Source organism: Eretmochelys imbricata, chromosome 15 (genome assembly GCF_965152235.1).
Source record: "Eretmochelys imbricata isolate rEreImb1 chromosome 15, rEreImb1.hap1, whole genome shotgun sequence".
Taxonomy (NCBI): domain Eukaryota; kingdom Metazoa; phylum Chordata; order Testudines; family Cheloniidae; genus Eretmochelys; species Eretmochelys imbricata.
Window position 1 is genome coordinate 3,548,037 of NC_135586.1, and position 17,186 is coordinate 3,565,222.

At 47.3% G+C, this 17,186-nt stretch overlaps 1 protein-coding gene across 3 annotated transcripts in view; it reads right to left on the bottom strand.

Annotated features, from left to right (window-relative positions):
- Positions 1–17,186, bottom strand: part of MORC2 (MORC family CW-type zinc finger 2) — a 120,431-nt gene that overhangs the window by 86,227 nt on the left and 17,018 nt on the right. For all 3 annotated transcript variants that reach the window (XM_077834864.1, XM_077834863.1, XM_077834865.1), the window contains exon 5: positions 9,959–10,049. In XM_077834864.1, the coding sequence (XP_077690990.1) occupies positions 9,959–10,049 (91 nt within the window). The remainder of the gene's footprint in view (positions 1–9,958; positions 10,050–17,186) is intronic.

The window sequence follows — 17,186 nt, forward strand, 5'->3', positions numbered from 1 at the left end:
AGCAAACCAATGGGAGAAATACATGACACCCTCTGTACCGCTCAAAGCTCCAGACTGTTGATATGCACTCTGGATCCCCAAGTGGTCCAAGTCCCCTGGGTCATGTGCTCGCTCATATGGGCACCCCATCTGGCAAGCGATGCATCTACGATGATCTTCATGGCCGGGAAGGATGGAAGGAAGGGCATCTCTGTGCAGACCTGACGAGAGAGTCTGTCCACCATTGGAAGGAGGATAGTACATCTGGGGGAAGCTGTCAGCAGAAGGTCCATGGTACGTCACGTGGGAGAATAGACCTTCTGGAGCCACAGGTGAAGGTACAGATGGGCGAAGGCACAGATGGGCGAAGGCAGTGATATATGTGAGGCCACCATATGGCCATGGAAAGAAAGGCAAGTCCTGACTGGAACAAAAGGACTGATGACCACTTGGCAATCAGCTCCTGCAGCATCTGAAATCTGTCCCTCAGTAGGCAGGCTTGTGCCAAAACTACATCAATAGATGCCCCAATGAATTCTAGGAACTGTTGGGGTCCAAAATTGATTTTTCAATGTTTACATTCACCCCCAGGGAAGAGAGAGGTATAAGCAACATGGAGGTCGAGGTTCGAGCCTCCCTCGTGGATCATTCTGCTAAGAGCCAGTTACCAAGATACAGGAATATAAGGACCCCCTTATGCCAGAGGTGTGCTGATAGTACAGACAAAACTTTGGTAAAGACTCATGGAGCCATGGTGAGTCCAAATGGTAGGACCCTGTATTGGAAGTGCCAAAGGCCAACTGTGAACTTTAAGAACCTCTTGTGGGTTGGATGGATGTCTATGTAAAAATAGGTGTCCTGGATATCAAGAGCTGTAAACCACATTCCTTTTTCTAGCGAAGGGATGATGACTGCTAAGGTGACCATGCAAAACTTCTTGTTTTGCATATGACCCGACTGAGATGGAGGTCTAAGACTGGTCTCCACCTACCCTTCTGCTTGGCTACAAAGAAATAAATGGAGTAAAATCCTGCGCCAATAGGTCGGAGGAACTGCTTCTATCACTCCCCTTTTCAGTAGGGAGTCCACCTCTAGGGTGAGGATACTGTCATGGGAGTGGTCCCTGAGGCAGGATCAGGGCAGGTGATGAGGAAGCGTTGTGAACTTGATTGCATAGCCATGTCAAATGACATCCAGGATGTACTTGTCCATTGTTATACTCCAATCTGGTAAAAAGAGTACTAGACACCCCCCTAAAGGGTGTGGGTCAGGTGTAGGGCAGGAGACAAGGTGGTTGGCGGCTCTCTAGGTGCACTCAGAAATATTTCTTCAGCAAAGGCTGAGCGTGTAATGTTGAATACTGTGATGACAGACCTGAAGGACGAGCTCTTTGAGTCTTCTGCTGCTTGTGAGGAGGTTCACAGGGCCATTGATGGAAGAAATGAGGTGCTCTGAACCAACATGCAGGTGGCCTGAGGGAAGAACTTGTACTTTGGGTGTAGATACCTTGGGGACCATAAAGTGGCTCTGGAATCCATGAGGGAGTGAAAGGAATCATTGGTCTCCTGACTGAAAGGAAGGTCCTCTATAGTATTCTGCACTTCCCTGGGGACATAACGGGTGGATCTGGCAGTTTGTTAAACTTCTTATCATGCTTGTGACCCGTTTCTCTGTGGCTAGAACTCATGGAAGATGCATCATCCTTCTTGAGCCTGGAGGGAGACTTATGGCCATGCTTCCTTGCCCCCCTACCGGGCCCCAGCATAGGGTCCGTAATACTGGTACCAGCAGAACCAGACTTAATCTCCATGGCAGGAGGCACGCTCCTGGGCTTCTCAGGCTGATGTATGGAGCGGGATGCGAAGAGACTGATGCTTCCAGCCTGGATCTGACTGCAGCCTCGTGATAACCTCTATGAGGTGCTTCTTGAGGTGGAGAGCCTAGTCTTCCCAGGTACAGTTTGGGAAGGACAAGCAGATACTGCACCTAGATCAAATGTGGGCTTCTCCCAAGCAGTACAGGCAACGTTGCTCATCACTGACCAAGAACAAATGTGGACAGGAGGAGCAGATCTTGAACCCCGATGTTGTCAGCATAATCCAGGCATGGATGCTGAGGGGTGGGGAACCAGAGAAATGGAGTCCCCAAGTGTCTTAATCCTGAAAACTAACACAAAGACTAAAACTACTGAAAAAAAAAGCAACCAAAACTATGTATAATTCTAAAAACAGGTGGTGGTTTTTTGTTTTTTTTAAGTGCATCAGAGAAAGGTGAGAGAACAACAGCAGCTTTGACTCGGATCATGTGGTGGTGAGAAAGAACTGTGCCCTCAGTTCTGCCTGCCCAATCCTTTGTTGCCTCGGATGAAGCCATGAGATGGAGCAAGGGCACATGTGCGGACCAACAGAACTACTACTTCTAAATTCTCAGGTTCCAGACACATAACCTTGAGTGGAATCCAATAGGGACCATCATTCAAAACTTCACTCCTTGGTGAAATGAAGTAGCACTTCTCAACCCTTTTTGGGGAGGGAATGCACAAGGCAGGAGTTCATCACACTACTCTGGCCTCACTGACTGGGAGGGTCACTCGACTGGGACTCAAGGGTTGTAAAATGTTCAATAGTCTATTCTGAGGCTCTTGGAACCTCCTTGAGCTGGATCTGGAGCTCAGATGCCACTCTTTGTAAGAGTTCATGATATTGCCTGTGATCATCAGGCAGAGCTGGTGAAGATGGGGTGACTACTTCATTTGGCAAGGACGATGAAATGGCCACTGAAACTCCTGAATCTGGCGCAACTTCCTCCTCTTCACACTCTGATGAAGCCAGTTGGTGTCAGCTAAGAGAGGGTAGATAAGGTTCATGCACAGATCTGAGGTGCCTAGAGAGTAAGGGTCCCAGGGAGGGAGGGATAGCTCGGTGGTTTGAGCATTGGCCTGCTAAACCCAGGGTTGTGAATTCAATCCTTGAGGGGGCCATTTAGGGATCTGGGGCAAAAATTGGGGACTGGTCCTGCTGTGAGCAGGGGGTTGGACTAGATGACCTCCTGAGGTTCCTTCCAACCCTGATATTCTATGACTCCAGTAATGCCAGCATGAGCAGTCAACCAGTTGGAGCCAACCTCATGGCACTGGGAAGTCAAATCTTGGCAGAGACAGGACCCTGATCTACTGGAGCTTCTGACCAGACTCATCTCCCTATGAAGGGTAGAGGTTCATCTGGAGCCTCTGACTCATCAGATCAGAAGGTAGGTTCCCAACTGACAAGCAGAACCATCAGTACCAACAGATGGATACTCAGATTTGTGGATGGTAGAGATCACCCCAGTGTCTTCGAGGTGGTTTCTTCCAGGTGTGATGCTATATCTAAATAAAGTTGGACTTAAGAGGAGAGGGGATTGAGGACAGGGAGAGCAAAAATGTACTCCAGGGAAACATAGGTCTCAGACCACCTCAAGGTGCTAGGTGTATGGGTGGTTGGGCCGCTAGACCCGAGACTTCCCTGGATATAGTGGACATTGAATCCTTTTGGGGCTCTGTTGGTATCGGTACAGAGTCTGATCTGGATGTGTCCTTTGGCTTATACATCAGCATCAAGATTGGTAAAATGGATCCATACTCCTACGGGCCACATTCTCCTGCAGTGGCTGTTTACCTGGGCCTAAGTCCTTATCATCCATGTGCCTGACTTGGACAGAATGGATCTTTTCAGAGCATATTTTACAGAGGATCTGTACCGATGCTTGTGACAGTGCCCCTTACTCTAATAAGAAGCCTTTCATTCTCTAGGCTTGGAAGTTGTAGTCTCAGCTCCTGAACTCATGTTCAGAGAGGCACTGCCAATTTATTGAGACCAGTGTACAGAGGGGGCTCCTTGGCCCAGATCCAACTGGGGTCTCATGGCTTTTTCAGTCTGAGCTCTCAACCCCAAGTCTGAGGAGGGAAGCAATGGCAGATGCAGAGACGTGAACCTCACTGAGACAGTAAAGGCAGTGCTGGTGTTAGTCACACACTGAAAAGAAGCAGGGGTAGGAAACACGGAAACAAGGCATAGCCCAGGACACAAGGCATAGTCCTTGCCTTCAGGAGAGAATTTTCCCAAGGCAGGGAACAAATAGTGAAAATACTAAAATACTACTATTTACAATATATAAGTACAGATTAAAGAAAATGACAGAAGCAGCTGCAGACCCAGAAGATTCTGACTCAGGTCATGTGACAGTAAAAAGAAATTGGAAGAGGGTTGGTCCATACCGCCCATTGTACTCTTGGTTCAGAACACAAAGAGAGTAACTGCATGTGTGAACCAGTGGACACTTTTTACTAAAAGTCTCTGGACTCAGACATACAGTGCACTTGTGTATCCATATATGGAATACAAATAAGGACCATCACTTGAAGAAAACTAGAATTTCTGTAACTTGCCTTTGCATTAGAAAACTGTTCAATTGAGAGGCAGCATGCTCCGGCAGATGTTGCACTGGACCGGACTCAAGATACCTGGATTCTATACCGAGTTCTACCAATGACCTGCTGCATAACCCTGGGTGAGTCACTTCTCTTTGTGCACTATCCACCCTTTGTCCATCTCGTTTATTTAGACTGTGAGCTCTTCAGGGCAGGGACTGTCTATTACTATTGCTCTTGTTTGTACAGTGCCTAGCACAATGGGATTCTGATCCTGGTTGGGGCCTCTAGGAACTACTGGAATCCAGAAACCCATTAATCTAAATTCTGGGTCAGACATTTCCCCCTGTCCAATTGCCCAAATTCACCAGACTTTAAAAAAGAGGAAAAAAGTGGAAAAATTAGTGGTCCAGGCCACACTTTTCAGAGGCGACTAGTGATGTTAGATATCCAGCTGACACCTAAAACTGAGACACCCAATAGTCACTTTTAAAGTCTTGGTGTCCCCAAAATAAGCTTTCATTTTGGTATGTTACTCCAGGGGGAATTCTGCACATCTGTGGATACACAGAATTCATCTGTCCCGCATAAATTTTGTCGTCCCGTCCCGTCCCCACCCCGCATAAAATACATTCTGCCCAAGAAGTATTGCATTTCCACCTTTTGCCCACCAGAGGCTGCTCTAGCCCAGAATAGCCAGCCACATGGACACAGCCAGCTGTTCTCGTGCCACAACAGCCCCTGGTGTGCAAAAGGCAGAACTGCAGCATTTCTGGGGCAAAATGTATTTTCTATGGGGAAAAAGAATTTCTGTGAGTGCCCAGTGTTGCAGAATTCCCCCAGGAGAAGACGTTCATCACAGCACCCTGCCTGCAGAGTCAGGTTAGGACAGAGTGTGGCACACAAGACTGTTGGGGGTGCGTGTGTCACAGACTGGGATTCAGAAAGGCTAGTGGGGGTGGGAGGGGAGACAGACTGGGCATGGGCTCAGGAGCTTGTGGGGTGACAGTGTTGAGCCACAGGAGGTTGGTTGCAGGAACACTTGGGGATGGGGGAAGGAGGCTGCAGAGACCCATGGGGATGGAGGGATCCAGGGACAGGGCAGATGCGTCTGACTGAATGGGAAAGGCTTGTGGTCAGCTAGGGTCTGCACGGGGGAGGCTTCCCAACTCCCTAACAATCCCTCCCACCCCACCAAAAAAACCTTCTCACAACCACACCCAATACCCTCCAGGTTCACTCCCAGGCTACTTCCCTCTCCCTCAGCTCCTCAGTTACCCCTGACACCCCCAAGTCTTTGCACTGCTTCTGACAAGTGCAGGAAATACAGTTCTGTATTCAGAGTAACAGCCGTGTTAGTCTGTATTCGCAAAAAGAAAAGGAGTACTTGTGGCACCTTAGAGACTAACCAATTTATTTGAGCATGAGCTTTCGTGAGCTACAGCTCACTTCATCAGATGCATACCGTGGAAACTGCAGCAGACTTTATATATACACAGAGAATATGAAACAATACCTCCTCCCACCCCACTGTCCTGCTGGTAATAGCTTATCTAAAGTAATCTTCAGGTTAGGCCATTTCCAGCACAAGTCCAGGTTTTCTCACCCTCCACCCCCCCACACAAATTCACTCTCCTGCTGGTGATAGCCCATCCAAAGTGACAACTCTTTACACAATGTGCATGATAATGAAGTTAGGCCATTTCCTGCACAAATCCAGGTTCTCTCACTCCCTCACCCCCCTCCAAAAACCCACCCCCATACACACACAAACTCACTCTCCTGCTGGTAATAGCTCATCCAAACTGACCACTCTCCAAGTTTAAATCCAAGTTAAACCAGAACATCTGGGGGGGTAGGAAAAAACAAGAGGAAATAGGCTACCTTGCATAATGACTTAGCCACTCCCAGTCTCTATTTAAGCCTAAATTAATAGTATCCAATTTGCAAATGAATTCCAATTCAGCAGTTTCTCGCTGGAGTCTGGATTTGAAGTTTTTTTGTTTTAAGATAGCGACCCCCCATGTCTGTGATTGCGTGACCGGAGAGATTGAAGTGTTCTCCGACTGGTTTATGAATGTTATAATTCTTGACATCTGATTTGTGTCCATTTATTCTTTTACGTAGAGACTGTCCAGTTTGACCAATGTACATGGCAGAGGGGCATTGCTGGCACATGATGGCATAAATCACATTGGTGGATGTGCAGGTGAACGAGCCTCTGATAGTGTGGTTGATGTTATTAGGCCCTGTGATGGTGTCCCCTGAATAGATATGTGGGCACAATTGGCAACGGGCTTTGTTGCAAGGATAAGTTCCTGGGTTAGTGGTTCTGTTGTGTGGTATGTGGTTGTTGGTGAGTATTTGCTTCAGGTTGCGGGGCTGTCTGTAGGCAAGGACTGGCCTGTCTCCCAAGATTTGTGAGAGTGTTGGGTCATCCTTTAGGATAGGTTGTAGATCCTTAATAATGTGTTGGAGGGGTTTTAGTTGGGGGCTGAAGGTGACGGCTAGTGGCGTTCTGTTATTTTCTTTGTTAGGCCTGTCCTGTAGTAGGTAACTTCTGGGAACTCTTCTGGCTCTATCAATCTGTTTCTTCACTTCCGCAGGTGGGTATTGTAGTTGTAAGAAAGCTTGACAGAGATCTTGTAGGTGTTTGTCTCTGTCTGAGGGGTTGGAGCAAATGCGGTTGTATCGCAGAGCTTGGCTGTAGACGATGGATCGTGTGGTGTGGTCAGGGTGAAAGCTGGAGGCATGCAGGTAGGAATAGCGGTCAGTAGGTTTCCGGTATAGGGTGGTGTTTATGGGACCATTGTTTATTAGCACTGTAGTGTCCAGGAAGTGGATCTCTTGTGTGGACTGGACCAGGCTGAGGTTGGTGGTGGGATGGAAATTGTTGAAATCATGGTGGAATTCCTCAAGGGCTTCTTTTCCATGGGGCCAGCAATGCCCCTCTGCCATGTACATTGGTCAAACTGGACAGTCTCTACGTAAAAGAATAAATGGACACAAGACTGTCCAGTTTGACCAATGTACATGGCAGAGGGGCATTGCTGGCCCCATGGAAAAGAAGCCCTTGAGGAATTCCACCATGATTTCAACAATTTCCATCCCACCACCAACCTCAGCCTGGTCCAGTCCACACAAGAGATCCACTTCCTGGACACTACAGTGCTAATAAACAATGGTCCCATAAACACCACCCTATACCGGAAACCTACTGACCGCTATTCCTACCTGCATGCCTCCAGCTTTCACCCTGACCACACCACACGATCCATCGTCTACAGCCAAGCTCTGCGATACAACCGCATTTGCTCCAACCCCTCAGACAGAGACAAACACCTACAAGATCTCTGTCAAGCTTTCTTACAACTACAATACCCACCTGCGGAAGTGAAGAAACAGATTGATAGAGCCAGAAGAGTTCCCAGAAGTTACCTACTACAGGACAGGCCTAACAAAGAAAATAATAGAACGCCACTAGCCATCACCTTCAGCCCCCAACTAAAACCCCTCCAACGCATTATTAAGGATCTACAACCTATCCTAAAGGATGACCCAACACTCTCACAAATCATGGGAGACAGGCCAGTCCTTGCCTACAGACAGCCCCGCAACCTGAAGCAAATACTCACCAACAACCACATACCACACAACAGAACCACTAACCCAGGAACTTATCCTTGCAACAAAGCCCGTTGCCAATTGTGCCCACATATCTATTCAGGGGACACCATCACAGGGCCTAATAACATCAACCACACTATCAGAGGCTCGTTCACCTGCACATCCACCAATGTGATTTATGCCATCATGTGCCAGCAATGCCCCTCTGCCATGTACATTGGTCAAACTGGACAGTCTCTACGTAAAAGAATAAATGGACACAAATCAGATGTCAAGAATTATAACATTCATAAACCAGTCGGAGAACACTTCAATCTCTCCGGTCACGCAATCACAGACATGGGGGGTCGCTATCTTAAAACAAAAAAACTTCAAATCCAGACTCCAGCGAGAAACTGCTGAATTGGAATTCATTTGCAAATTGGATACTATTAATTTAGGCTTAAATAGAGACTGGGAGTGGCTAAGTCATTATGCAAGGTAGCCTATTTCCTCTTGTTTTTTCCTACCCCCCCAGATGTTCTGGTTTAACTTGGATTTAAACTTGGAGAGTGGTCAGTTTGGATGAGCTATTACCAGCAGGAGAGTGAGTTTGTGTGTGTATGGGGGTGGGTTTTTGGAGGGGGGTGAGGGAGTGAGAGAACCTGGATTTGTGCAGGAAATGGCCTAACTTCATTATCATGCACATTGTGTAAAGAGTTGTCACTTTGGATGGGCTATCACCAGCAGGAGAGTGAATTTGTGTGGGGGGGTGGAGGGTGAGAAAACCTGGATTTGTGCTGGAAATGGCCTAACCTGAAGATTACTTTAGATAAGCTATTACCAGCAGGACAGTGGGGTGGGAGGAGGTATTGTTTCATATTCTCTGTGTATATATAAAGTCTGCTGCAGTTTCCATGGTATGCATCTGATGAAGTGAGCTGTAGCTCACGAAAGCTCATGCTCAAATAAATTGGTTAGTCTCTAAGGTGCCACAAGTATTCCTTTTCTTTTTACAGTTCTGTATTGTAATTTAAATGAATTACTCAAAGTGATCACTCTCGTTACAGCGTGTATGGTAACACCCATTGTTTCATGTTCTCTGTGTATATAAATCTCCCCACTGTATTTTCCACTGCATGCATCTGATACAGTGAGCTGTAGCTCATGAAAGCTTATGCTCAAATAAATTGGTTAGTCTCTAAGGTGCCACAAGTCCTCCTGTTCTTTTTGCGGGTACAGACTAACACGGCTGCTCCTCTGAGACCTGTCAAAGTTCTGTATTAATATTATTTGTCAAAAAAATTTTACCTGAATCTTTTTTTTTTTGGTCTGTATTGTTAGACATACTTGTTAACAGATATTTTGAAATAAATTACCAAAATAATTGAAGCTGGCATTATTGTGTTATTTTGACAACTAAAACATGCAGAATTTTTAATTTTCTGGCACTGAATTTTTAGGTTTTTTGCAGAATTTTTATTTTTTTTGGCACAGAATTCTCCCAGTAGTATGTGCCCCAAACCAAAAGAGCAAATTCTGAGAAAATCAGAACTTCATTCCCAATAAAGATTCACAATCATCCCAGAAAAGTCTTTGGGAATCCAGCACTGGTAGCCACGTTGTATCTACAGGATTCATCTTTAGAGGTCACCACCATAGCCTCCTATTAGCAAATGGTCAATTCAAACCTCATTATGATATTGCCATGTAGTGTAAATTATTGTGATGTCATAGCCCTAGGACCAACTTCATTGCCTGAGAAAGGGTTACAAGGAAAGTGACAGACATACAGAGAGTGTATCCAAAGCTAACAAATAAAGCCACCCATAACTCCCTTATGGTAGCTTTTTAAATGGGACTTTAAGTGTTTCCTTTTTATAGAAGAACATGAAGCTCAACATTTGCTGGCCCTCTATAAGCCAAACTTCAAGATCTCAGAAGGCTGGCTTCTGTTATACCTACGATTTCAAGCCGTTCCCATACTGCCCAATTTGAGTAGACTCTGGTGATCGTTTGGACGATTTACCAAACTGAATCACACTTGCAGCATCACCTGGAATGACAGACAGAAAAAGTATGTAAAAAATATTTTATACATATATTCTCTCTCACACACACACACACAGAGGTTTTTTACAAGACTATCATGATTACATTACACAGTGACAGATTATATTACACAGTCCAAACACTGGAGGCCAGAAAAAAGGTTGGTTATGGCTGTGATTTTTTAAAAGATATTTTTATACCAGCAAAAGGAATAATGCAGATTCAATCATAACGGCAAAAGAACCTTTGCGAGTAACGCTTACTTCATTCAGTGAAACAGTATAAACTATTTTGCTAGTTGAAGCTGCATTTACTTTAAAATGGTTTGCTCATATAGTTATACAAGCAAACCTTTTCTAGTGTAGACTAGACCCAGGACCCTTCAGAATTCCACAGAGATACTGTTCTTCTCTCACAAAATAGGGAAATCATCTTCTGCTCTTAGGTCCAAAACAATTCCAAATACCTTCAGGTTAAAAGAACCCAGCAGGACACCTACAGCAAAGATTCTGCTGCAAACATTATTCAATATCATCAACATTTTGTAAAATACAAAAGCATAAAACTCCACATAAGTCTTTGCACCCATTTCCAAGTCTTTCCTCTATGAAACAATGATCATTTTAACAAAATAGCACTACTAACCAGAGATATGCTGATAAAACAATTGTAAATTCACTGGCAGGTTTCTAGAGCATTGGCTCAAGAATGCTTAAAATGGTATTAAAGTAGTATCATTCCAATATGTAAACAAAGAGTATTAAATATTACAGTTGTATTAGCATTAGATACATGGTGCAATCACAATGGAAAGGATGTGACGTGATAAGAGAATATGATTATTCTGAGGTTGTAGGTTTTGGGGACTATTTTTTTATTTGCTTTCCACCACATTAATTCAGGTCTTCCATTATATGTGAGATGGGAAGCCAGCATTTGAAACTACACGCAAAGTGTTAAGCTTCTGTAAGTCCAAGGGATAATGGCTCAGCAAATGATTCCTTTGTGAGGTAACTGAATCCTCAATAAATTCTTTACTGAGATAAGAGGCTACTTAACTATAACAGGGGATTCTTTAAGATGCATGGTCCTTATTTGTATTCCAAAACACGAGTGTGCATGTGCGCCATGCACCAGAGACAGAAGATTGTTGTATCAGTATCCATTGGCCTGCACATGCCGCAGGCGAGGTTATATGAAGCTGTGAGGGATGACACCCCACCACAGTCACCCTCTCACCATCGAGCAACATGGACCACAACAGAGGGGACGGAGGGTGAGTATTGGAATACAAATAGGGACTATACATCTTGAAGAACCTTCAGTTACAGATAAGTAACCTCCTCCTCTTTTTCAAGTGATGGTCTCTATATGTATTCCAAATGCAGTTGAGTACCAAGCAGTGATCAATGTGGAGAAGGTTGCAAGGATGCAAGAGGTACTGCAGTCTGAAGGAAGGCACAACCCACGGCTGCATTGGCTACTGCCCCCTGGGCTATGGCATAGCAGGCCATGAAGGTAAGGACAGGATGCCATGTCACCGCCTGGCAGATGTTATGCCAGGATACATCTGCCAAGGAGGTGGAAGTGGCCGCCTATGTCCATGTCAAGTGTGCCATGATCCAGCTGGGCGGCATGGCATTAGAGAGCATGCACGTATGCAGGCCAAGACCCACTTCGAGACACACTGGAAGGAGAGGGCCTGACCTCGGGATCTGTCTGCAAAGGCGTGGAGAAGCACGGAAGTCACGGGTCCTGTCGAGGTAGAAGGTGAGGTTGCAACAGACATCAAGTGAGTGCAAGTTCTATCTCCCAGACTGGCATGTGGCTTAGGATGTAAGACTGGTAGGTAAATCGACTGCCTGATGTGGAAATCTGAAACCACCTTCACCAAATTTCTCCTGAAGGTATAAGGAGACCTCGTCCTTATGGAAGACTGCCAGGTGGACCAGGACAGAGCTAAGGGAAAGGCCCGAGGCCTAAGGTTCAAGGAGGTGATGGAGAAAGCATCCAGGGAAAGGTTATGGCGCCAAGCTCAGGAGATGGAACAGGCCTATTTCACTATATAGCACACTCTGGTGGAGGCCCGCCTGCTGTGGGTAAGGATGAGGCACACTGGTGCCAACCAGGTGTTAACCACACACAAGCCCCATCCAAAAACCAGGCCATGAGAGTAAGGGGGCCAGGATTGAGGTGGTGGACAGTACCCTGGTCTGGGGTGAGGTCCAGGATCAGGCAGAAAGCCAGAGGAGGTTGGGAAACCACAACTGACCGGGCCAAAATGGAGCGATCAGCAGTATTGTGGCTTGTGTCCTGGCAGATCTTCTGTAGCACCTTGGGAAGGAGGGAAATGGGGCGAGAGGCATAGTGGAGTTTGCCACCCCAAGGCAAGAGAGCACCACTTTAGGAGCTGGGCTCCGTGGCCCCCCAGGAACAGTAAAGGAGGAATTTGTGGGTCTCTCACATGGCAAAAAGATCCCAGCAAGGGGTATCCCAGGCATAGCAGAGTGAATGGAGAGTGGGGTCATGGACTTCCCACTCGTGATTGAGGTATCTGTGCTGGCTGAGCACATGGGCCATGGAGTTCTGCGTGCCTGAGAGATATGCTGCGTTCAGCGTGACACGATGGCGGATGCACCAGTTCCAAAGGTGGATGGATTCTGTACAAAGAGACAGAGACTTGGTGCCACCATGCCTGTTTATGTAAGCCACCACCGTGATCTTGTCAGAGGATTTGACCTGACACAGATGAGTAGCAGGAACATGCGGCAAGCCAAGCGGACTGCTCAAAGCTGGAGGACATTGATGCACTCGTGTGCCTCATGCTGAATCCAAAATCCTGGGCAATGTGCTCACTCAGAGAATGCCCCAACCGGTGAGGGAGACATCTGTGGTCAAGGTGACAGCTGGGACAGGTGTGGTGAAGGGGGTGCTGAAGAACACCTTGGAGAGTCGATCCACCAGACCAGGGAGGCCCAAACCGAGCAGGGAACAAGCAGTGTGTCATCCAAGTGGGTTGCATGAGGTCAGGCAACTGACAGGAGCTACAGCTGTAGATAGCACATGTGTAATTGGGTATACATCGTTATGTAGGTGAACTGTGGTGCGGGGGTTGCGGTGAAGGTCCACAGCTACAGCCATCAAGGCGGCGAGGCGGCCTGCCAGGAGAAAGGCCCCAGCTGCCATGGACTCGAGAGGAGCATCAAGGAAGTGGATCGTCTGCGTCAGGATGAGCACCGATTTCTCCTCATTAATGCAGACACAGAGTGGCGAGGAGAGAGCGCAGAGCGTGAATGGCGGATGTAGCCTGGTGCAGGAAGGCGTGACGAGAAGCCAGATGTCCAAATATGGACATGGAGCATCCCAGACTCCGGAGCTGTGCTGCCACTACTGCAAACTCTTCTGTGAAGACCGTGGGGGGCTGTCACAATGCCGAAGGAAGGGCCCTGAACTGGTAGTGGTTAGTGCCCTCACGGAAGCGAAAAAATTTGTGGTCAGCCAGGTGGATGTTGATATGAAAGTACGCATCTTTCATGCTGAGAGCTGTGAACCAGACTCCTCAGAGAAGGGAGGGAATAATCAATGTGAAATGAACGTACAGAACTTTGTCTTGCAGATGAAGGTGTTGAGAATCTGGACATTGAGTATAGGGCGGAGCCCTCCACCCTTCTTCGGGATGAGAAACACGGAGAGTAGAAATCCTAGCCAATGAAGGGGTGGAGCACCGGTTCTATCACGCCCTTGGTGATGAGGGCATTTGCCTCGTTTTGTGGCAGGGATTCCCTCGTGGGAGCCCAGGGAAGTCGGGAGGTGAGAAACCTGATAGAGTAACCGTGCCGTACAACCCCCAGCACCCAACAGTCTGTGGTGATCTTGCTCCTGTTGTGCGGAAAAGGGGAAAGACAGCCCCAAAGGTAACGGGGGAGATGGGAGGACGAGGGTGGTGATGCAGGGGACTCTCAGCGTCAAACTTCTGCGTAAAAAAAATGTGGTTGATGAGGCAAGGAAGAGGTGGCTGTGGCAGGAGCAGACGTCTGGGGCCACTGGGATCAGTGTCTTCAAGGTGGAGCATCCTCACAGTGGAGATAGCGGTCTGGTATGGTGCACAGGACTGGGGCTGGGAGGGTTGTTATTGCTGGTCTTCACCAGGGTGGTGGGATGTAAATGCCTAGAGGCCAAAGCGTCACCCTTGAGTCCTTCAGGGAGCGAAGGGACTTGGCAAAGACTGATGAGACCAGCTTGTCTTCATCAAAGGGGAGGTCCTGAATGGTGGTCTTGACCTCCTGTTGGAAGCGAGAGGATGGCAGCCACGACTCCCTGTGCATGACTACGCCAGTTGCAAGAGAGCAGGAGGATGCATCTGCGACATCGACCACCTCTTGGCGGCTCATCTGGTCAGTCAGGTGATCTTCTTACACAAGGGCCTGGAAGCCTTGCCATTTGTCCAATGGCAAGTCATCCAGGAACTCTCTGCTAGCTTGGCATAATTGTTAAAGCCATACTTTGCTAGCAAAGCCTGGTAATTAGAAATGCAAAACCGCAACACCATGGAAAAGTAGACCTTCTGGCCCACAAGGGCCAGGCGTTTGGCCACCCTGTGTGCTGGCCATGCATATGATGCCTCAAGCATTTGGTCGCCGTGTGAACCACCAAGGAAAGGGGTGGGTGGGGGGAGCGAAGAAGAGAAAGTCTGTTTCCTAAGACAGAACAAAGAACCGGCTATCTGCCCATTTGGGCATGGGAGGCGGCATGTGCCAGACCATCCACACTGGCCGCAGGACAGCATCGTTGATGGGCAACACAGTGCAAGCCAGTCCCTGGGACTGGAAGATATCCAGCAACTGGTGGTGGTAGTGGTCCTGGAGCTCCTCCAGGGGTATGCCCAAGTTACTAGCAACCCTCTGCAGCAGCTCCTGATACTACTTATGACTGTCAGGAGGCGAGAGGGTGGGGGGAAATCAGGGTATCATCCAGCAAGGAGCAGTGATGGTAGGGACTGTCGGAACCCATCAATACCGGCTCCACTTCTGAGTCTGAGCTGTCTGGGTCTGGTGCAGGGGCCCAGACCGAAGGTTAGGTGCCCTGAGAAGGTAAATAAGGCCAGTGGTGCATTCGATGTTACTGACACCTCACGCTTCTTTTTAGCTTTGCTCTCAGATTGGGGAAGCTCACCATGTGTCTACACAGGATATCTCACCTGACCGGGCGCTGCTCGGAGAGGGAACACTGAGCTTGGCAGCAGTCTGTGACAGGGGCTGCTACAATGCCCATGAGAGTGTTTGCGACTCACACTGGGACTTCTCTGGCACCAGCGGCACCTTTGGATCCGAGGCGCGAGAAGTGCTAGGTGGGGGGCTCACCACTGGTGAAGGGTGTTGCACCATCAGAACTGACAGTTCCTGGTCAGACTGGGTACGCAGCCAGGGAGTCTCTTCCATGAGGAACATATGGAGGCGGAACAGGTGAGCCCCACAGCAGGAAGGGGTGGCAGATTTAGCAATGGGCAGCTAGATGGACTTCCCCAAGGCAATAAAGGGAGTGGTGGTACTCATGACTCATGGAGTATGAGCAAGGGCACGACAAACAGTTCTTGAACTGCCGAACGTGGGGCATAGTGCCGGGGAGAAGCAGGGGCATAGCTTGGCCCCAGATGCGGTGAGGATTAAAACTATAGAAAAAAGAAAGAAATACTAACACTGTACAACGAACAAGCATGTTTGCAGGCAAGCTACGAGTATGGAGGAACAAGGATTCCAACTCCAACCATGCAGCAGTAAGAGGGAACTGAGGGGGCATTGTCCCGCACAGTCTCATATAACCTTGCCTGCACCATGAGGCTATGTACAATGCACATGCGGGCCAACTGACACTGCTGAAAAAAACTTCCAGCTCCAGCGCATATGTGCACCTGTGTTTGGAATACATATAGGAACCATCACTCAAAGAAGAACAGAGTTATCACAAAGAATCTATTGGGAAGAAAATCTACAAATGCAAAGACTATGTGAAATTCCTTAGTTCAGACAAGACGACTGGAATGCCAAGGGGATCAATATGACTGGCTCTAAAGGTCTAAATACTCATGGAAATTCCATTTTGTGTCAAGTCAAACTAAATAGGGGAGGACACTTCAGAGCAGCTTTTAAGAGCTGCAGTGATCTCTCTCCTCTGGGAGAGGGGGCTAAAGAGTGCCTTCATCTCCCTGCCCCTAACAACCTGCCAGGAACCCTGAAATCTCTAAATGTGTGACCAAAGAAAACAGACTGATGCTTTAGTGTGGTCGTAGCAGTAGAGACCCCATCTATGTGTATGGTTCTTTGCCTGTCCTTTTAAATTAAGTTTCCAGCCTGCATGACAAATATCTTTAGTTAAGCTTTATGTTCATGTTCCTTTTCATGCAAGTTTTTGGTGAATAAATGGTATAGCTGCATTGCTTTCTGACTGCACTGTATTCTAAAGGAAGTTGCTCAGGGATCTACCTCTAGGGACCAGCTACCAGTCCACTAATTGGTCCTCATTAGCCAAAGCAAACAGGCAGAGTGTTTGAATCACGTCTGAAAAACCTAACAAGGCTCCTTGTTTTGTCTACTAATCCTCAATAGGCTTTTGGATTCCATGAAGCATTGAGGGAAGAGACAGACCTACACATCACAGGGTGAGTGCTATAACTTTGGCACTGAAGCACAAACTAGTTGGAGTGAGCAGTAACGATAGAACTTGTTTATACTATAACTTTAGCCATATTATTTGTAGCTTAGTTGTTGTTTTGTTGTCCACAGGGCACAGAGCAAAGAACCACTGAATAAATATCCCAGTACCTAGAACCATATAGCAAGTGGTTGAGTTAGTGGACTTGAATTATTGAAGAAAGGAAAATTTTCAGATAGACTCCTTTTCCCATTCTTCATATTCAGGTCCACTGATCCCGATAACGGGATTTTAATCAGAAATGCAGTTGTACAGGGAAGGTATTAGTTTGGAGCCAGAATTTACCCATTGATCCATGGTATTTCTAAGGCTCATTGGTATCTATGCACAGAAAAAAGAACTAGGCACAACAGAGGCTTGAGTTCATTGTGATGCTATGGCATCCAGCACTTTCCTGCCAAGACCAAACCGGAACACACTTGGATGTCTAATT